The sequence below is a fragment of the Bufo bufo genome, chromosome 1 (genome assembly GCF_905171765.1).
Source record: "Bufo bufo chromosome 1, aBufBuf1.1, whole genome shotgun sequence".
Taxonomy (NCBI): Eukaryota; Metazoa; Chordata; class Amphibia; order Anura; family Bufonidae; genus Bufo; species Bufo bufo.
In genome coordinates this window covers 162,630,435-162,654,724 of record NC_053389.1, presented here as the reverse complement: position 1 = coordinate 162,654,724, position 24,290 = coordinate 162,630,435, and the positions used below count along the sequence as shown (strand labels likewise).

Sequence of the window (24,290 nt, the reverse complement as noted above, 5' to 3'; positions counted from 1 at the left end):
CTTGCCACAGCTCGCATTGATGTGCCATCCTGGATAAGCTGCACTACCTGAGCCACTTGTGTGGGTTGTAGACTCCGTCTCATGCTACCACTAGAGTGAAAGCACCGCCAGCATTCAAAAGTGACCAAAACATCAGCCAGGAAGCATAGGAACTGAGAAGTGGTCTGTGATCACCACCTGCAGAACCACTCCTTTATTGGGGGTGTCTTGCTAATTGCCTATAATTTCCACCTGTTGTCTATCCCATTTGCACAACAGCATGTGAAATTGATTGTCACTCAGTGTTGCTTCCTAAGTGGACAGTTTGATTTCACAGAAGTGTGATTGACTTGGAGTTACATTGTGTTGTTTAAGTGTTCCCTTTATTTTTTTGAGCAGTGTATAAATCTGCTCAGTAAATCCTGCAGCTCAGGCACCATGTTCAATATGGAGGTTCCCTTTAAAAGTGTATTCCCATCTTTTAGATATTGATGACCCTTTTTTCTGATTAGGTCATGAGTATCTGAGGGAGGCCAATAATCTCATTAAGGCTACTTTCACACTAGCGTTCGGGGCTCCGCTTGTGAGTTCCGTTTGAAGGGGCTCACAAGCGGCCCCGAACGGATCCGTCCAGCCCTAATGCATTCTGAATGGATGCGGATCCGCTCAGAATGCATCAGTCTGGCTCCGTTTGTCCTCCGCTCCGCTCAGCAGGCGGACACCTGAACGCAGCTTGCAGCGTTCAGGTGTCCGCCTGGCCGTGCGGAGGCAAACGGATCCGTCCAGACTTACAATGTAAGTCAATGGGGACGGATCCGTTTGAAGTTGACACAGTATGGCTCAATTTTCAAACGGATCCGTCTCCCATTGACTTTCAATGTAAAGTCAAAACGGATCCGTTTGCATTATCATGAACAAAAAAAAAAAAAAAAAAAAAATTTTTTTTTTTTTTTTGTTCATGGTAATGCAAACGGATCCGTTCTGAACGGATCTAAACGTTTGCATTATAGGTGCGGATCCGTCTAGGCACATACCAGACGGATCCGACCTAAACGCAGGTGTGAAAGTAGCCTAAGCATTTTGGCTGGACATGGCACCGAAAACAGTGGGCGACACCAGAAACAGAAGACTCCATCCACTGTGTAGTAGCTGTGCCGGTGAATTGTAACTGAGCGTCATTGTGCCTGCATAGCCACTACACAATGGACAGAGCCCTCTGCTTCCAGCGCCATCAACTGTTTAATTACAATGCCTGCCAAAAACAGCGGATTGATGGGGGTGCCACTGATTCAATATGATGATTAAACCGGAGAATAGGTTATCAATATCTAAAAGCTGGTATTTTGTTTCTATTGAACCAGAGGTGGAGATACTTTTTGTGCTGTGGATCATATTGTACAACCCCACTTTGCTTAAGCTTTAAAGGGATATTCCCATTACATACAATAGGGGATATCGCTACGATATGCACCCATTGTCTGATAGGTGCGGGTCCCACCTCTGGGACCCGCACCTACAATGAGAACAGAGCAGGGACAGCTGTGGCTGGAGGACCCCGGATTTTGTTCACCACCAAGCGCTGCTCCCATAGAAGTGAATAGGAGCGCACCGTACACGTGCAGACCCTGATCCCATTTATTTCTATGGGGGCAGACGGAAATAGACGAGCCGGCGCTCGGCTATTTTCGGCAGCCCATAGAAATAAATGGAGGGCGGCTGCGCATGCGCAGTGCACCCTCTGTTCATTTCCCCGCACCGTTCTCATTGTAGGTGCGGGTCCCAGAGGTGGGACATGCACCTATCAGACAATGGGGGCATATCCTTGCGATATGCCTCCATTGTGTGTGATGGTAAAACCCCTTTAAAGGGTTGGCCACTTTCCGGCTCAGAAATACAACAATGGCTATATTAGCGAGCGTCATATAGTCCTCTTACATGCACTTTGGTCAAAAGTAGCCAACCCCCTTTAAGTCATTCATTAAGACATTCTCCTTCAGTATTTTCTGAGAAGAATTAATTGTTCCATCAATTAAGTCATACAGGTCCTGCAGAAACAAAGCAGCTCCAGGCCACCACCAATTGATGGTAAGGCCTTATGCACACAACCGTTGTTTTGGTCCACATCAGAGCTGCAGTTTTTGCAGCTTGAATGCGAACCCATTCACTTCAATAGGGCCGCAAAAGATGCGGACAGCACTCCGTGTGCTGTCCTTGTCCATGTTTTGCGAATCCACAATTTGCAGACCGCAAAACACAACGGTCGTGTGCATGTAGTATTAGCTTTGAGCCAGATGTAATAGAAGTCTTACAAAAAGTGACACCTTTGAGTCAAAAAATCTTGGCCTAATCTAGATGTTTTTATTTGGTAAATGCAACAAGAGCTTTTTTTTAGTTCAGCAGTGGTTTGCCTGTTAACCCTCACATGGATGCCATTTTGGCCCAGTGTGTTATTGTAGACTAGTAAATGATTCCCTTAGCTGAGGCAAGTGAGACCTGCAGTTTGTCAGATGTTTAAGGGTTCTTGTGAGTTCCTGAATGAGTCATCAGTGAACTCTTGTAAGACATTGTTCCTTGTGGTTAATTGTTCTCACTTGACTTGCACCTGTACTGCACTCCAAGCCCTTTAGGGCTGTTTCACACAATCTGATGCTGTGCATGACATCCGCTGCGTGAATGACAGCCAAGACCGGCTGCAGACATGATTAATAATGCTCCGTGCCTCTGATCTTTTTACTACAAAATTACAGTGAGATAAAGTTGTCACCATGATTTTCTAGTAAAAAGATGAGACACAGAGCATTATCAATCATGTAAATGCTCCGTGCTTCTGCTGTCCGTGGCGGGTCTTGGCTGTCATTCACGCAGCAGAGGTCACTCACGGCATCCACTCGTGTTAAACAGCCCTTAGGCTTCTTTCACACAAAATGTGTGTCCACCGTGGCCGTATTGCGGCCCACATACGCCAGTTCCGCAATACACGGGGCACCGGCTGTGTGCATTCCACATCACAGATGCAGACCCATTCACTTTAAATGTGTCTGCAAATCCGGAGATGCGGTGTGGAACGGAAGCACTATAGAGTGCTTCTGTGGTGTTCCGTTCTGCAAAAAGAGAGAACTTGTTCTTTTTGCGGAACGGACGGATCGCAGACCCCATTCAAGTGAATGGGTCCGCGATATGCATGCGGCTTCCCCACAGTCGGTGCCGATGCATTGTGGACCGCAATTTGCAGCATGGACACATGTTTGTGTGAAAGAGGCCTTAGTGGGTTATATTCTCTACATTGCTGCTAGCAGGAGATCTCTTCTATTACATACAGTGATCTCCTCCGCAGTATGGGGAGGAGCGATTGTTATACCATTGCTCATCCCCATGCTGTTACAGTATTTGCCAGCAGATCAGGATTAGACAGCACAATCTGCCGCTTGAAAGATCATGATCGCCCGATAAACCAGCGTTTGCTCATTCATCTAGTAATAAGCGGCAGTATTAAAATGCCAGATGATCACCAACAAGAGTTACTACGAACGCTTGTTAGTAATCATCTGTCAGAAAATCTGTCAGTCTAATACAACAGATTTCTGGACTCAGGGGTAAACAGCACTAGAAATTATGTTGCGCATGATCCTGTCAGAGGAGCAGAGGTCAGCACAGGACCTCACATTGCATTGAACGCACTCGTGTGCGTCTGGCCTTAGCCATCAATTTATCATTTCCAGACTGGTAGATTTCAATGACCCTTTTCATCTGTATTTGAAACTCTTTAGAATGTGGCATCACGTGCCACATTGAGACCAGCTTCACATTGGCAAATAGGTTACTATTTAAGTGGGATTAAAGTCCCGTTTACACTAGGCTAGAATCAGCCAGAACGCTAGTTAGCGATGAAGTGCTAGTGTAAAGGTGCCACTGATTGTCAGCAGCAGATCGTGCTGTCTAAGGCTACTAGGCCACGTGTCGCACTGCGTCATACTGCGACACCATAGACTAGTACGACACCAATGTCACGCGACGTGTTGCCATGTATTCGTACCTTATATATCTGCTAAATCTGTCAGTGAAAATAGGCCTTTAAATTCAACAGGGCTGGCGGCAATCATGCCTGGGTGTGCCCAGCAAAATTTAACTGAATCAAGGGGATTTGGTTAAATTAATAGCTATGGGGACCATTCCTTTTTCACAGGAAAAGCTGTTCAGCCCTACTGGACCTAAAATTAGTTCCATGATCTCAAACATGCAAGTATGGAAGAAGCTGGGAAGAGGGGAATATACTCTTAAAGGGTTTCTACCACCTCATTTTGACCTAATTAGCTCTGACACTAGCGATCTGCTAGTGTCTGATCTACCCAACAATGCTATCCTCAGACCTGTGTGTGGATCCGTTTCACTAAAAAACAAACTTTTATTAATATGCTAATGAGCCTCTAGGTGCTATGGGGGTGTCTTTTCAGCACCTAGAGGCTCGGTCTACTCACATTGTATGCCGCCTTGCTCGTCCGTTAAGCGCGCCCATCTCCTCTTGAATGCCATCCTCCATCTGAGCCAGTGGACGAATTCTCGCGCCTGCATTCGGCGCAGAATACAGACGCACACGGCACAGGCGCGAGAATTTGTCCACTGGCTCAGATGGAGGATGGCATTCAAGAGGAGATGGGCAGGCTTAACGGACGAGCGGGGCGGCATACAATGTGAGTAGACCGAGCCTCTAGGTGCTGAAAAGACGCCCCCATAGCACCTAGAGGCTCATTAGCATATTAATAAGTTCGTTTTTTAGTGAAACGGATCCACACACAGGTCTGAGAATAGCATTGTTAGGTAGATCAGACACTAGCAGATCGCTAGTGTCAGAGAGCTAATTAGGTCAAAATGAGGTGGTAAAAACCCTTTAAGTCACTGTACATTAACTGGTGCATTCACCATAGCAAAAACATATGCTACTACCCTGTATTATTATAGGAATAAAGGCCTCAGGTTGGCACCTTGCTGGAGGGAGCTGTACATACTCCTCACCTACATCATGCTGCAGACCATACTGCCTCCAAATGTGATCAGCTTCTAAATGAAAAGAACTGCAGAACTGCTTTTTACTAGGAATGTATTAGAATATGTAGTTGGTGAGATTTCAAACCATAAAAATAAGTTTCATCTCCATGTGTAGTCTGACCCAGCAGTCGTGTTACTCCTCCACAGGTTATCAAGAAATAGAGACAGACCGAGCTGGACATGACTCACGACTACTGTTGCCTGCAGATCTGCCACTGATTTACACAGAGGAACAATCAACCACAGAGTGTAAAGAATGGAAGTTTAATAGTTTTCTGTGCAGTTTATGCTACCAGCACACAGGCACCACCAACTCCTTTGATTTTCTCCTCTGCTCGGCGGCTGAAGAACTTTGCCTTTACGATGACTGGCTGTCTGGGGAGTTTGCCTTTTCCGAGAACCTTGTAGTAACCCTGGCGAGAAAGGAAGGAGCAGTGTGTAAGTAATCAGTATTAACATGCCATGGTAAAGGTGTGCAATTAAAAGCCAGGGTGGTCACCCAGCTCTCCTCAAGTCGTAAGTCAATACAAGGCAGAGGAATGGCCATGTAGCTTAGCAACTTTGGGCTCTAGGAAATTTGGGTGCCAGATCCTCACATCTGAGCAAGTGGTTATCTTCGTTGAATATCCTAAAGATATACAGGGTAGTAATAGCTGCTGATTTCACAAGATTAATAAAGGGTTCCCACTTACTGCACGCACGGCATCGATGATGGGTGCTGGGCCTTCAAGGTTCTTAGCATGGGTCAGCCTGGTCTGCTCACTGACCAAGGTCCACAGTTTGTCCAGGTTGATTGTGGGGCAGAACTGTTGATTCCTCTTCAAGTGGTAATGTCTCATACCGACCTTACCGAAGTAACCAGGGTGGCTGGCAGAAGATAAGGAGCCAGGGTTATTGTCTGGGACGATATTGTACAACAATAAAACAAGTTCAATGGGAAACAAGTGCCTTCCGGAAATAACAGGGTTATGAAGTCCCAGGGCAGTCATAGAAAGACTGAAGCTGATCTGAAGAAATCTCAGAATGTAAGGCAAAGAGTTAAATGTGGTGACTGCTATAAGAGGGCCTTCTTCTCAGGTATAACACTAGACAGACAACTGTCAGCATCACAACAAATGGGGGAGCCCAACTGTTCCCCATCTACCGAAATGGATAAGACATCCACCTATTTGTGTACATCGCTCCCCTTCTAGGCACTAACCCCGTGCGCAACATCTGCATGGACAAACTAATGGCAGCCATTACTTATTTTATTGATTTATATAGTGCCATCGCCCTTTAATCAGTGTTGTACAGAGACTGCCATCACTTCTCGTAATACTTACTACTTATCAAAGTTGATTCTGTGGTGATGCATACCACCGGCATTACCGCGACCTCCAGGATGCTTTCTGTGTTTGCCTGGAAAGATCATCACATTGTGAGAATTTGCAGCAAACAAAATCATGACCAAACCACTACTACATAAGCTGCTGTGCCAAGAAACCGTTATACCGGGGATTCATAGGAATGTCATTGACAAACAGGTCTCAAACATCTAGAAATATGTTCTTTGCAGAACACAGCGGTCAGTAAAAACTCCAAGCCATTTTATTCTTTAAAAAAATAATATTTTGGCAGTATACACCATTTGAGAAAAGCGCTGCATGCTGCCAAAACAGTGCACCCAATTGTTTAAATCAGTTGGGAGTTTTTCTACAAACCGCTGTGATGCTGTGGTCTGTTCGTGTGTGGAATATCCGGATTGGTTATCTGGTGATCGCCAGCACAGTGTTCAGGGTGCTGGGACGACGACGTGTCACTGAGCCGGTGACTGGCTGGGCCACAATGAGAGCCCGCCAGTGAATAAAGCACAGTGATTGCTCTCCGAGAACTCTAGCACACCCAGGGCACAGACCAGCCAGGATGAGACTCTAGTCTCGGGGGATCAGAAGTAACATTACTCCTCTTCGGTATGCGTCTTAGGCAGAGGAGGTGGCTGCGGATGAATGTGTCAAACTTGCATCCAATGTATTCACTACAGGAAACTAATAGCCAAGCACTGGCTTAATTGCAAAGCTCACAGCTGTTGCCCTGCCGTGCCAGTATTGCAGACTGCACACATGGGTACCAGCCGTGTGCGCACCGTACGAGACTTGAATGGGTCTGCAATCCCGATTATACAGTGCGGTGTGGAAAGGAGGCACAGATCGGAAGCCCACAGAGGCACTACGAAGTGCTTCCATGGGGTTTCTGTCCGTGGATCTGCACCGCAAAAAAGTAGCACATGGACTACTTTTCTGTGGTGCTAACCGCCAGGTGCGGATCGCGGGCCCCATTTCAGTGAATAGGTCCACCTCTGCAGGCGGTGGGCACACATTCAGTGCCCGTGCATTGCAGTCCGCAGCACGGTCCCGTCCAGAATGTGTTCATGCTCAAGAGCCCTTAGATTGGATGGGGAGTATATCAGAAGCGCAGAGCTCTAAGTTTAATAAGATTTGGGGCTTGTAGAGAGACATTCTCAGGGGCTTCATATACCAGCATTAAAAGGTTGGGTAGGAGGCGTAGGGGAAGGACATGCCCCTTATTTATTCACTTTGGTTTGCTCTAGGTAAATGGGCCCCATCAGCATCCTCTATCAGATGATTTTGAGCCGGAACGTGCACACCTTTATGATATATCAGGTACCCAAATGCTGTACATTACCTGAAGAGGGGATGTGTTTTTCAGTTTTGTAAACTGAGGACCCGTCACCACAAAATGCAGTGCAAATTGACAGCATAACGTTATACAGGTGAAACTCGAAAAATTAGAATATTGTGCAAGAGTCCATTGCTTTCAATAATGCAACTTAAAATTAGAATTTTGTGAAAAGGTTCAATATTCTGGGCTCAAAGTATCACACTCTAGTCATCTAATTAATCCATACCCCCTGAGCAAAGGGGAACTGAGATTGTGACTTTGGGGTTTCATAAGCTGTAAGCCATAATCATCCAAATTATAACAAATAAAGGCTTGAAATATCTCGCTTTGCCTGTAATGTGTCTCATATGTTAGTTTCACATATTAAGTTGCATTACTGAAATAAATGAACTTTGCACGATATTCTAATTTTTAGAGTTTCACCTGTATATCAAGGGAAGCTGAGCAGATATATAATGGTGGGAAAAGATTCTGCAAAACCTGCATGAACAGCTATTGGTACAGGAGGGAGGGGTGATCAGTGATTGATGGCATTGTGTATAAGTGCCCATAAGAGATAGCTGTCCGTCACTGGTAAATCTTCCTCCCCTTACCGATAGAAATGAGAAATGTAAAAATTACAAGTTTTACTGAATGTTTTCCCACAAAAATATATATCAATCTGCTCAGCTTCTCCTGCTCTATAACATGGTGCTGTCAGCTTGCATTTTGTTGCGACGGGTCCTCTATGGGCCTCTTTCACACGAGCGTGACGGATTAGGTCAGGATGCGTTCAGTGAAATTTGCACCATTTTGCAAGTAAGTTCAGTCAGCTTTGTCTGCGATTGCGTTCAGTTTTTTCCGTGCGGGTGCAATGCGTTTTTCACACACGTGATAAAAACCCCCCTGAAGGTTTACAAACATCTCTTAGCAACCATCAGTGAAAAACGCATCGCATGCGCACTTTTTTCCGGATGCAATGCGTTTTTCACGCAGCCCCATTCACTTCTAAGGGGCCAGGGCTGCGTGAAAAACGCAGAATATAGAACATGCTGCATTTTTTTTACGCAACGCAGAACTGATACGTGAATAGTACGCTCATGTACACAGACCCATTGAAACGAATGAGTCAGGATTCAGTTCGGGCGCTATGCGTTTGTCACGCATTGTACCCGCGCGGAAAATTTGCTTGTGTGAAAGGGGCCTTAGAATTGTATCTGACAAACGTAGTACCATTATTACAGAACCTTAAAACTATGGCGGATTTGGATTTTTTTCCCGCAATTCCACCCCATTTGGAATGTAGTTCGTTTCCCACTACACTGTATGCAATAATAAATGGTGCCATTGTCATGCTTGTGGGTCCATAATGTGATCGCACTTAGTACCGCCAGTGAATACCACACGGGTATGCGGTAAAATCAATACTTACCAATACGGCCGTGGCCATGGCTGACATGTCCACGGAGCTTCCTGGTCTTCCTTAGTTTGGTCGGCTGTTAAAAAAAAAAAGAAACGCAATGAGAATTTCATATTAACAAGAAGTTTCAGTATTAAAATGTCACTGAGCCGGTGACTGGCTGCGCCACAGCGAGGGCCAACCAGTGAATAAAGCGCAGTGATTGATCTCCGAGGACTCTAGCACACCCAGGGCACGGTACGCCCAGCATGTGACTCTAGTCTCGGGGGGTGAATAGCAACACCCATTCCATATACAGCCAGCCCATATAGATGACAATGAAACAGCAAGCAGAGATAGTATCTGCTAGGAGATATTGATAGAGGATACTAATGACCGTTTACAGAATGATGACTCCCAATCATCTCAGCCAATCAAGAGCCCCAAGGGATGGTCACATGACCGGCCACATCTAAAGATGCCAAGGGGTATTTAGTTTGTAATGAGATTTCTCTCTTTAGACAATAAGATGTTAAACAATTTTCTAATTTACATTCATTTAAAAAAAAATCTTGCAGACTATTATATTCTTCTGCATATAGGGGGTCATTGCCTGATATAAGATATATATGCAGAATTAGAAATACCCTACATGGATATTCGAAAATTGTAGGATTTCCTATTATATACAAAAATATAAAAACATAATACCCCTTTAAAGGGCTTCTGTCACTCCACTAAACTCATTTTTGTCTCCTTAAAATCCTTATGCTGCGATTTCTCAACATATAGGCCTATTACTCAGTTTGGTTCAGTGCATAACCAGGCTTTGCCAGAAAGGACCCACATACCCAGGTGTACCCCCATATTATACCCAGGTGTACCCCCATATTATACCCAGGTGTACCCCAAATACCCATTAACATCTATATTAATATCCATTGCTGTACCTCCATAATACAACTAGTACAAACTCACTCAGCTGTACCCCCATATACACAGCTAGAATGAACCCCCCACTGTACCCAACACACATTAATGGTATCTATACATGCAACCGCTGCTGGGGCCCCACATCCTCAGCTGCACCCCCACATCCAGCTAGGAGGGGCCCCACATCCTCAGCTGCACCCCCACACCCTCGGCTGCACCCCCACACCCTCGGCTGCACCCCCACACCCTCGGCTGCACCCCCACACCCTCGGCTGCACCCCCACACCCTCGGCTGCACCCCCACACCCTCGGCTGCACCCCCACACCCTCGGCTGCACCCCCACACCCTCGGCTGCACCCCCACACCCTCGGCTGCACCCCCACACCCTCGGCTGTACCCCCACACCCTCGGCTGTACCCCATACATCTATATCCCATTTCACACACAGCCGCACGCGGTCACATCACTCTGCGGCCGCACAGTGCGGTTGAGAACTCGGGCTCTCAGCAATGAACCAGCATGGCTGCCATCCTCGCCCAGGCCTCCAGCTCCGACCACATGCCGCTCTCCACACGTCATCCCACAAGCACAACAGAAGCCGTGCAGGCCCCGAACTCCCCAGGACACCCACAGGCGACACACCAAGTCAACCCGAAAACCAGCGGCCTCTACCTCCTCTTTCTCCCGGTTGTAACCTCCGCACTCCGGCCCAGACACCTACCATGACGGAGGCAGCGAAAGAAAGAGGGAGATCCTGCCAGATCCCGCGAGAAGTTATGGAGGGCGGGGCTCAGGGGGCTAGCTGCGGAGCCAGGAGATCTCGCGAGAGTTGGTAACGTGTGGCCACTTGACAGAGGTAATGGCGAGCACTAGAGAGCGCTAGGCGGCGGACATATTGGGGAAGACACAGCACCTGGAAGTAGAGTGGATATACTGACCGCTCCTGGTATGTGTGTGGCCGGGGACACTACTGTAACACGCTGCTATTATACACTGCTCTACTCCCATATCACACTACTATCATACACTGCTCTACCCCCATATCACACTACTATCATACACTGATGTACCCCCATATCACACCACTATCATACACTGATGTACCCCCATATCACACTACTATCATACACTGATGTACCCCCATATCACACTACTATCATACACTGATGTACCCCCATATCACACTACTATCATACACTGCTGTACCCCCATATCATACACTGCTCTACCCCCATATCACACTACTATCATACACTGCTCTACTCCCATATCACACTACTATCATACACTGCTCTACCCCCATATCACACTACTATCATACACTGATGTACCCCCATATCACACTACTATCATACACTGATGTACCCCCATATCACACTACTATCATACACTGATGTACCCCCATATCACACTACTATCATACACTGCTGTACCCCCATATCATACACTGCTCTACCCCCATATCACACTACTATCATACACTGCTCTACCCCCATATCACACTACTATCATACACTGCTGTACCCCCATATCACACTACTATCATACACTGCTGTACCCCCATATCATACACTGCTCTACCCCCATATCACACTACTATCATACACTGCTGTACCCCCATATCACACTACTATCATACACTGCTGTACCCCCATATCACACTACTATCATACACTGCTCTACCCCCATATCACACTACTATCATACACTGATGTACCCCCATATCACACTACTATCATACACTGCTCTACCCCCATATCACACTACTATCATACACTGCTCTACCCCCATATCATACACTGATGTACCCCCATATCACACTACTATCATACACTGCTCTACCCCCATATCACACTACTATCATACACTGCTGTACCCCCATATCACACTACTATCATACACTGATGTACCCCCATATCACACTACTATCATACACTGCTCTACCCCCATATCACACCACTATCATACACTGCTCTACCCCCATATCACACTACTATCATACACTGCTCTACCCACATATCGCACTACTATCATACACTGCTCTACCCACATATCACACTACTATCATACACTGCTCTACCCCCATATCACACTACTATCATACACTGCTCTACCCACATATCGCACTACTATCATACACTGCTCTACCCCCATATCACACTACTATCATACACTGCTGTACCCCCATATCATACACTGCTCTACCCCCATATCACACTACTATCATACACTGCTCTACCCCCATATCACACTACTATCATACACTGCTCTACCCCCATATCACACTACTATCATACACTGCTCTACCCACATATCGCACTACTATCATACACTGCTCTACCCACATATCACACTACTATCATACACTGCTCTACCCCCATATCACACTACTATCATACACTGCTCTACCCACATATCGCACTACTATCATACACTGCTGTACCCCCATATCACACTACTATCATACACTGCTGTACCCCCATATCACACTACTATCATACACTGCTCTACCCACATATCACACTACTATCATACACTGCTCTACCCCCATATCACACTACTATCATACACTGATGTACCCCCATATCACACTACTATCATACACTGCTCTACCCCCATATCACACTACTATCATACACTGCTCTACCCCCATATCACACCTCTATCATACACTGATGTACCCCCATATCACACTACTATCATACACTGCTCTACCCCCATATCACACTACTATCATACACTGCTGTACCCCCATATCACACTACTATCATACACTGATGTACCCCCATATCACACTACTATCATACACTGCTCTACCCCCATATCACACCACTATCATACACTGCTCTACCCACATATCGCACTACTATCATACACTGCTCTACCCACATATCACACTACTATCATAGAATGCTCTACCTCCATATCACACTACTATCATACACTGCTCTACCCCCATATCACACTACTATCATACACTGATGTACCCCCATATCACACTACTATCATACACTGCTCTACCCCCATATCACACTACTATCATACACTGATGTACCCCCATATCACACTACTATCATACACTGCTCTACCCCCATATCACACTACTATCATACACTGCTCTACCCCCATATCACACTACTATCATACACTGCTGTACCCCCATATCACACTATCATACACTGCTGTACCCCCATATCACACCACTATCATACACTGCTGTACCCCCATATCACACTACTATCATACACTGCTCTACCCCCATATCACACTACTATCATACACTGCTGTACCCCCATATCACACTACTATCATACACTGCTGTACCCCCTTATCACACTACTATCATACACTGCTCTACCCACATATCACACTACTATCATACACTGCTCTAACCCCATATCACACTACTATCATACACTGCTCTACCCCCATATCACACTACTATCATACACTGCTCTACCCCCATATCACACTACTATCATACACTGCTCTACCCCCATATCACACTACTATCATACACTGATGTACCCCCATATCACACTACTATCATACACTGCTCTACCCCCATATCACACTATCATACACTGATGTACCCCCATATCACACTACTATCATACACTGCTCTACCCCCATATCACACTACTATCATACACTGATGTACCCCCATATCACACTATCATACACTGATGTACCCCCATATCACACTATCATACACTGCTGTATCCCCATATCACACTATCATACACTGTTGTATCCCCAAATCACACTACTATCAAACAGTGCTGTACCCCCATATCATACACTGCTCTACCCCCATATCACACTACTATCATACACTGCTGTATGTACCACCATATCACACTACTATCATACACTGCTGTACCCCCATATCACACTACTATCATACACTGCTGTACCCCCATATCACACTATCATACACTGCTGTACCCCCATATCACACCACTATCATACACTGCTGTACCCCCATATCACACTACTATCATACACTGCTCTACCCCCATATCACACTACTATCATACACTGCTGTACCCCCATATCACACTACTATCATACACTGCTCTACCCACATAGCACACTACTATCATACACTGCTCTACCCCCATATCACACTACTATCATACACTGCTGTACCCTCATATCACACTATCATACATTGCTGTACCCCCATATCACACTATCATACACTGATGTACCCCCATATCACACTACTATCATACACTGCTCTACCCCCATATCACACTACTATCATACACTGCTGTACCCTCATATCACACTATCATACATTGCTGTACCCCCATATCACACTACTATCATACACTGATGTACCCCCATATCACACTACTATCATACACTGCTGTACCCTCATATCATACACTGATGTACCCCCATATCACACTACTATCATACACTGCTCTACCCTCATATCACACTGTCATACACTGATGTACCCCCATATCACACTACTATCATACACTGCTCTACCCTCATATCACACTACTATCATACACTGCTCTACCCTCATATCACACTATCATACACTGATGTACTCCCATATCACACACTGCTGTACTCCCATATCACACTATCATACACTTCTGTACCCCCATATCACACTACTATCATACACTGCTGTATCCCAATATCACAGTACTATCATACACTGCTGTACCCCATATCACACTATCATACACTGATGTACCCCCATATCACACTATCATACACTGCTGTATCCCCATATCACACTATCATACACTGTTGTATCCCCATATCACACTACTATCAAACAGTGCTGTACCCCCATATCATACACTGCTCTACCCCCATATCACACTACTATCATACACTGCTGTACCCCCATATCACACTACTATCATACACTGCTGTACCCCCATATCACACTACTATCATACACTGCTGTACCCCCATATCACACTATCATACACTGCTGTACCCCCATATCACACCACTATCATACACTGCTGTACCCCCATATCACACTACTATCATACACTGCTCTACCCCCATATCACACTACTATCATACACTGCTGTACCCCCATATCACACTACTATCATACACTGCTGTACCCCCATATCACACTATCATACACTGCTCTACCCTCATATCACACTATCATACACTGCTGTACTCCCATATCACACTATCATACACTGCTGTACTCCCATATCACACTATCATACACTGCTGTACTCCCATATCACACTATCATACACTGCTGTACCCCCATATCACACTACTATCATACACTGCTGTACCCCCATATCACACTATTATCATACACTGCTCTACCCCCATATCACACTACTATCATACACTAATGTACCCCCATATCACACTACTATCATACACTGCTCTACCCTCATATCACACTATCATACACTGATGTACCCCCATATCACACTATCATACACTGCTGTACTCCCATATCACACTATCATACACTGCTGTACTCCCATATCACACTATCATACACTGCTGTACTCCCATATCACACTATCATACACTGCTGTACCCCCATATCACACTACTATCATACACTGCTGTACCCCCATATCACACTACTATCATACACTGCTCTACCCCCATATCACACTACTATCATACACTAATGTACCCCCATATCACACTACTATCATACACTGTACCCCCATATCACACTACTATCATACACTGATGTACCCCCATATCACACTACTATCATACACTGCTGTACCCTCATATCATACACTGATGTACCCCCATATCACACTACTATCATACACTGCTCTACCCTCATATCACACTGTCATACACTGATGTACCCCCATATCACACTACTATCATACACTGCTCTACCCTCATATCACACTACTATCATACACTGCTCTACCCTCATATCACACTATCATACACTGATGTACTCCCATATCACACACTGCTGTACTCCCATATCACACTATCATACACTGCTGTACCCCCATATCACACTACTATCATACACTGCTGTATCCCAATATCACAGTACTATCATACACTGCTGTACTCCATATCACACTATCATACACTGATGTACCCCCATATCACACTATCATACACTGCTGTATCCCCATATCACACTATCATACACTGTTGTATCCCCAAATCACACTACTATCAAACAGTGCTGTACCCCCATATCATACACTGCTCTACCCCCATATCACACTACTATCATACACTGCTGTACCACCATATCACACTACTATCATACACTGCTGTACCCCCATATCACACTACTATCATACACTGCTGTACCCCCATATCACACCACTATCATACACTGCTGTACCCCCATATCACACTACTATCATACACTGCTCTACCCCCATATCACACTACTATCATACACTGCTGTACCCCCATATCACACTACTATCATACACTGCTCTACCCACATATCACACTACTATCATACACTGCTCTACCCCCCATATCACACTACTATCATACACTGCTGTACCCTCATATCACACTATCATACATTGCTGTACCCCCATATCACACTACTATCATACACTGATGTACCCCCATATCACACTACTATCATACACTGCTGTACCCTCATATCATACACTGATGTACCCCCATATCACACTACTATCATACACTGCTCTACCCTCATATCACACTGTCATACACTGATGTACCCCCATATCACACTACTATCATACACTGCTCTACCCTCATATCACACTACTATCATACACTGCTCTACCCTCATATCACACTATCATACACTGATGTACTCCCATATCACACACTGCTGTACTCCCATATCACACTATCATACACTGCTGTACCCCCATATCACACTACTATCATACACTGCTGTATCCCAATATCACAGTACTATCATACACTGCTGTACCCCATATCACACTATCATACACTGATGTACCCCCATATCACACTATCATACACTGCTGTATCCCCATATCACACTATCATACACTGTTGTATCCCCATATCACACTACTATCAAACAGTGCTGTACCCCCATATCATACACTGCTCTACCCCCATATCACACTACTATCATACACTGCTGTACCACCATATCACACTACTATCATACACTGCTGTACCCCCATATCACACTACTATCATACACTGCTGTACCCCCATATCACACTATCATACACTGCTGTACCCCCATATCACACCACTATCATACACTGCTGTACCCCCATATCACACTACTATCATACACTGCTGTACCCCCATATCACACTACTATCATACACTGCTGTACCCCCATATCACACTATCATACACTGCTCTACCCTCATATCACACTATCATACACTGCTGTACTCCCATATCACACTATCATACACTGCTGTACTCCCATATCACACTATCATACACTGCTGTACCCCCATATCACACTACTATCATACACTGCTGTACCCCCATATCACACTACTATCATACACTGCTCTACCCCCATATCACACTACTATCATACACTGATGTACCCCCATATCACACTACTATCATACACTGATGTACCCCCATATCACACTACTATCATACACTGATGTACCCCCATATCACACTACTATCATACACTGCTGTACCCCCATATCATACACTGCTCTACCCCCATATCACACTACTATCATACACTGCTCTACCCCCATATCACACTACTATCATACACTGCTGTACCCCCATATCATACACTGCTCTACCCCCATATCACACTACTATCATACACTGCTGTACCCCCATATCACACTACTATCATACACTGCTGTACCCACATATCACACTACTATCATACACTGCTCTACCCCCATATCACACTACTATCATACACTGATGTACCCCCATATCACACTACTATCATACACTGCTCTACCCCCATATCACACTACTATCATACACTGCTCTACCCCCATATCATACACTGATGTACCCCCATATCACACTACTATCATACACTGCTCTACCCCCATATCACACTACTATCATACACTGCTGTACCCCCATATCACACTACTATCATACACTGATGTACCCCCATATCACACTACTATCATACACTGCTGTACCCCCATATCATACACTGCTCTACCCCCATATCACACTACTATCATACACTGCTCTACCCCCATATCACACTACTATCATACACTGCTGTACCCCCATATCATACACTGCTCTACCCCCATATCACACTACTATCATACACTGCTGTACCCCCATATCACACTACTATCATACACTGCTGTACCCCCATATCACACTACTATCATACACTGCTCTACCCCCATATCACACTACTATCATACACTGATGTACCCCCATATCACACTACTATCATACACTGCTCTACCCCCATATCACACTACTATCATACACTGCTCTACCCCCATATCATACACTGATGTACCCCCATATCACACTACTATCATACACTGCTCTACCCCCATATCACACTACTATCATACACTGCTGTACCCCCATATCACACTACTATCATACACTGATGTACCCCCATATCACACTACTATCATACACTGCTCTACCCCCATATCACACCACTATCATACACTGCTCTACCCCCATATCACACTACTATCATACACTGCTCTACCCACATATCGCACTACTATCATACACTGCTCTACCCACATATCACACTACTATCATACACTGCTCTACCCCCATATCACACTACTATCATACACTGCTCTACCCACATATCGCACTACTATCATACACTGCTCTACCCCCATATCACACTACTATCATACACTGCTGTACCCCCATATCATACACTGCTCTACCCCCATATCACACTACTATCATACACTGCTCTACCCCCATATCACACTACTATCATACACTGCTCTACCCCCATATCACACTACTATCATACACTGCTCTACCCACATATCGCACTACTATCATACACTGCTCTACCCACATATCACACTACTATCATACACTGCTCTACCCCCATATCACACTACTATCATACACTGCTCTACCCACATATCGCACTACTATCATACACTGCTGTACCCCCATATCACACTACTATCATACACTGCTGTACCCCCATATCACACTACTATCATACACTGCTCTACCCACATATCACACTACTATCATACACTGCTCTACCCCCATATCACACTACTATCATACACTGATGTACCCCCATATCACACTACTATCATACACTGCTCTACCCCCATATCACACTACTATCATACACTGCTCTACCCCCATATCACACTACTATCATACACTGATGTACCCCCATATCACACTACTATCATACACTGCTCTACCCCCATATCACACTACTATCATACACTGCTGTACCCCCATATCACACTACTATCATACACTGATGTACCCCCATATCACACTACTATCATACACTGCTCTACCCCCATATCACACCACTATCATACACTGCTCTACCCACATATCGCACTACTATCATACACTGCTCTACCCACATATCACACTACTATCATACAATGCTCTACCTCCATATCACACTACTATCATACACTGCTCTACCCCCATATCACACTACTATCATACACTGATGTACCCCCATATCACACTACTATCATACACTGCTCTACCCCCATATCACACTACTATCATACACTGCTCTACCCCCATATCACACTACTATCATACACTGCTGTACCCCCATATCACACTATCATACACTGCTGTACCCCCATATCACACCACTATCATACACTGCTGTACCCCCATATCACACTACTATCATACACTGCTCTACCCCCATATCACACTACTATCATACACTGCTCTACCCCCATATCACACTACTATCATACACTGCTCTACCCCCATATCACACTACTATCATACACTGCTCTACCCACATATCACACTACTATCATACACTGCTCTACCCCCATATCACACTACTATCATACACTGCTCTACCCCCATATCACACTACTATCATACACTGCTCTACCCCCATATCACACTACTATCATACACTGCTCTACCCCCATATCACACTACTATCATACACTGATGTACCCCCATATCACACTACTATCATACACTGCTCTACCCCCATATCACACTATCATACACTGATGTACCCCCATATCACACTACTATCATACACTGCTCTACCCCCATATCACACTACTATCATACACTGATGTACCCCCATATCACACTATCATACACTGATGTACCCCCATATCACACTATCATACACTGCTGTATCCCCATATCACACTATCATACACTGTTGTATCCCCAAATCACACTACTATCAAACAGTGCTGTACCCCCATATCATACACTGCTCTACCCCCATATCACACTACTATCATACACTGCTGTATGTACCACCATATCACACTACTATCATACACTGCTGTACCCCCATATCACACTACTATCATACACTGCTGTACCCCCATATCACACTACTATCATACACTGATGTACCCCCATATCACACTACTATCATACACTGCTGTACCCCCATATCATACACTGCTCTACCCCCATATCACACTACTATCATACACTGCTCTACTCCCATATCACACTACTATCATACACTGCTCTACCCCCATATCACACTACTATCATACACTGATGTACCCCCATATCACACTACTATCATACACTGATGTACCCCCATATCACACTACTATCATACACTGATGTACCCCCATATCACACTACTATCATACACTGCTGTACCCCCATATCATACACTGCTCTACCCCCATATCACACTACTATCATACACTGCTCTACCCCCATATCACACTACTATCATACACTGCTGTATGTACCACCATATCACACTACTATCATACACTGCTGTACCCCCATATCACACTACTATCATACACTGCTGTACCCCCATATCACACTACTATCATACACTGATGTACCCCCATATCACACTACTATCATACACTGCTGTACCCCCATATCATACACTGCTCTACCCCCATATCACACTACTATCATACACTGCTCTACCCCCATATCACACTACTATCATACACTGCTCTACCCCCATATCACACTACTATCATACACTGATGTACCCCCATATCACACTACTATCATACACTGATGTACCCCCATATCACACTACTATCATACACTGATGTACCCCCATATCACACTACTATCATACACTGCTGTACCCCCATATCATACACTGCTCTACCCCCATATCACACTACTATCATACACTGCTCTACCCCCATATCACACTACTATCATACACTGCTGTACCCCCATATCACACTACTATCATACACTGCTGTACCCCCATATCATACACTGCTCTACCCCCATATCACACTACTATCATACACTGCTGTACCCCCATATCACACTACTATCATACACTGCTGTACCCACATATCACACTACTATCATACACTGCTCTACCCCCATATCACACTACTATCATACACTGATGTACCCCCATATCACACTACTATCATACACTGCTCTACCCCCATATCACACTACTATCATACACTGCTCTACCCCCATATCATACACTGATGTACCCCCATATCACACTACTATCATACACTGCTCTACCCCCATATCACACTACTATCATACACTGCTGTACCCCCATATCACACTACTATCATACACTGATGTACCCCCATATCACACTACTATCATACACTGCTCTACCCCCATATCACACCACTATCATACACTGCTCTACCCCCATATCACACTACTATCATACACTGCTCTACCCACATATCGCACTACTATCATACACTGCTCTACCCACATATCACACTACTATCATACACTGCTCTACCCCCATATCACACTACTATCATACACTGCTCTACCCACATATCGCACTACTATCATACACTGCTCTACCCCCATATCACACTACTATCATACACTGCTGTACCCCCATATCATACACTGCTCTACCCCCATATCACACTACTATCATACACTGCTCTACCCCCATATCACACTACTATCATACACTGCTCTACCCCCATATCACACTACTATCATACACTGCTCTACCCACATATCGCACTACTATCATACACTGCTCTACCCACATATCACACTACTATCATACACTGCTCTACCCCCATATCACACTACTATCATACACTGCTCTACCCACATATCGCACTACTATCATACACTGCTGTACCCCCATATCACACTACTATCATACACTGCTGTACCCCCATATCACACTACTATCATACACTGCTCTACCCACATATCACACTACTATCATACACTGCTCTACCCCCATATCACACTACTATCATACACTGATGTACCCCCATATCACACTACTATCATACACTGCTCTACCCCCATATCACACTACTATCATACACTGCTCTACCCCCATATCACACCTCTATCATACACTGATGTACCCCCATATCACACTACTATCATACACTGCTCTACCCCCATATCACACTACTATCATACACTGCTGTACCCCCATATCACACTACTATCATACACTGATGTACCCCCATATCACACTACTATCATACACTGCTCTACCCCCATATCACACCACTATCATACACTGCTCTACCCACATATCGCACTACTATCATACACTGCTCTACCCACATATCACACTACTATCATAGAATGCTCTACCTCCATATCACACTACTATCATACACTGCTCTACCCCCATATCACACTACTATCATACACTGATGTACCCCCATATCACACTACTATCATACACTGCTCTACCCCCATATCACACTACTATCATACACTGATGTACCCCCATATCACACTACTATCATACACTGCTCTACCCCCATATCACACTACTATCATACACTGCTCTACCCCCATATCACACTACTATCATACACTGCTGTACCCCCATATCACACTATCATACACTGCTGTACCCCCATATCACACCACTATCATACACTGCTGTACCCCCATATCACACTACTATCATACACTGCTCTACCCCCATATCACACTACTATCATACACTGCTGTACCCCCATATCACACTACTATCATACACTGCTGTACCCCCATATCACACTACTATCATACACTGCTCTACCCACATATCACACTACTATCATACACTGCTCTAACCCCATATCACACTACTATCATACACTGCTCTACCCCCATATCACACTACTATCATACACTGCTCTACCCCCATATCACACTACTATCATACACTGCTCTACCCCCATATCACACTACTATCATACACTGATGTACCCCCATATCACACTACTATCATACACTGCTCTACCCCCATATCACACTATCATACACTGATGTACCCCCATATCACACTACTATCATACACTGCTCTACCCCCATATCACACTACTATCATACACTGATGTACCCCCATATCACACTATCATACACTGATGTACCCCCATATCACACTATCATACACTGCTGTATCCCCATATCACACTATCATACACTGTTGTATCCCCAAATCACACTACTATCAAACAGTGCTGTACCCCCATATCATACACTGCTCTACCCCCATATCACACTACTATCATACACTGCTGTATGTACCACCATATCACACTACTATCATACACTGCTGTACCCCCATATCACACTACTATCATACACTGCTGTACCCCCATATCACACTATCATACACTGCTGTACCCCCATATCACACCACTATCATACACTGCTGTACCCCCATATCACACTACTATCATACACTGCTCTACCCCCATATCACACTACTATCATACACTGCTGTACCCCCATATCACACTACTATCATACACTGCTCTACCCACATAGCACACTACTATCATACACTGCTCTACCCCCATATCACACTACTATCATACACTGCTGTACCCTCATATCACACTATCATACATTGCTGTACCCCCATATCACACTATCATACACTGATGTACCCCCATATCACACTACTATCATACACTGCTCTACCCCCATATCACACTACTATCATACACTGCTGTACCCTCATATCACACTATCATACATTGCTGTACCCCCATATCACACTACTATCATACACTGATGTACCCCCATATCACACTACTATCATACACTGCTGTACCCTCATATCATACACTGATGTACCCCCATATCACACTACTATCATACACTGCTCTACCCTCATATCACACTGTC

At 44.8% G+C, this 24,290-nt stretch overlaps 2 protein-coding genes, 1 long non-coding RNA gene and 2 other non-coding genes across 6 annotated transcripts in view; 1 reads left to right on the top strand and 4 right to left on the bottom strand.

Moving 5' to 3' along the window:
• Window positions 1–5,267: 5,267 nt before the first annotated feature.
• Window positions 5,268–10,820, bottom strand: RPL27A (ribosomal protein L27a). Its single transcript, XM_040431293.1, has 5 exons — window positions 10,738–10,820; window positions 9,116–9,179; window positions 6,348–6,423; window positions 5,715–5,889; window positions 5,268–5,435 (listed from the first exon to the last, which is right to left on the bottom strand). The coding sequence occupies exons 1-5, from the start codon at window positions 10,738–10,740 to the stop codon at window positions 5,307–5,309; spliced, it is 447 nt and encodes a 148-aa protein (XP_040287227.1). The 5' UTR covers window positions 10,741–10,820; the 3' UTR covers window positions 5,268–5,306.
• LOC120987481 lies at window positions 6,816–6,946 on the bottom strand. The gene has a single exon (XR_005776079.1). It is a non-coding gene; the product is annotated as a small nucleolar RNA SNORA3/SNORA45 family (small nucleolar RNA).
• Window positions 9,240–9,370, bottom strand: LOC120987479. The gene has a single exon (XR_005776077.1). It is a non-coding gene; the product is annotated as a small nucleolar RNA SNORA3/SNORA45 family (small nucleolar RNA).
• On the bottom strand, window positions 9,537–10,680 carry LOC121000704. The gene is made up of 3 exons (XR_005778881.1): window positions 10,414–10,680; window positions 10,007–10,227; window positions 9,537–9,653 (listed from the first exon to the last, which is right to left on the bottom strand). It is a non-coding gene; the product is annotated as an uncharacterized LOC121000704 (long non-coding RNA).
• Window positions 10,821–10,857: 37 nt separating the features above from the next.
• TBRG1 (transforming growth factor beta regulator 1) overlaps window positions 10,858–24,290 on the top strand; it is a 77,723-nt gene continuing 64,290 nt past the window's right edge. For both annotated transcript variants that reach the window (XM_040431264.1, XM_040431255.1), the window contains exon 1: window positions 10,858–10,962. The gene's annotated coding sequence lies outside the window, so the exon portion shown is untranslated. The remainder of the gene's footprint in view (window positions 10,963–24,290) is intronic.

What these genes read in the sequence shown, in the direction of transcription:
- RPL27A (XM_040431293.1), bottom strand. An exon ending in CCATGGCCACGGCCGTATTG is followed by an intron (nt 6,424 to 9,115) that starts GTAAGTATTGAT and finishes TGATCTTTCCAG; the next exon opens with GCAAACACAGAAAGCATCCT. An exon ending in AGAATCAACTTTGATAAGTA is followed by an intron (nt 5,890 to 6,347) that starts GTAAGTATTACG and finishes ATCTTCTGCCAG; the next exon opens with CCACCCTGGTTACTTCGGTA.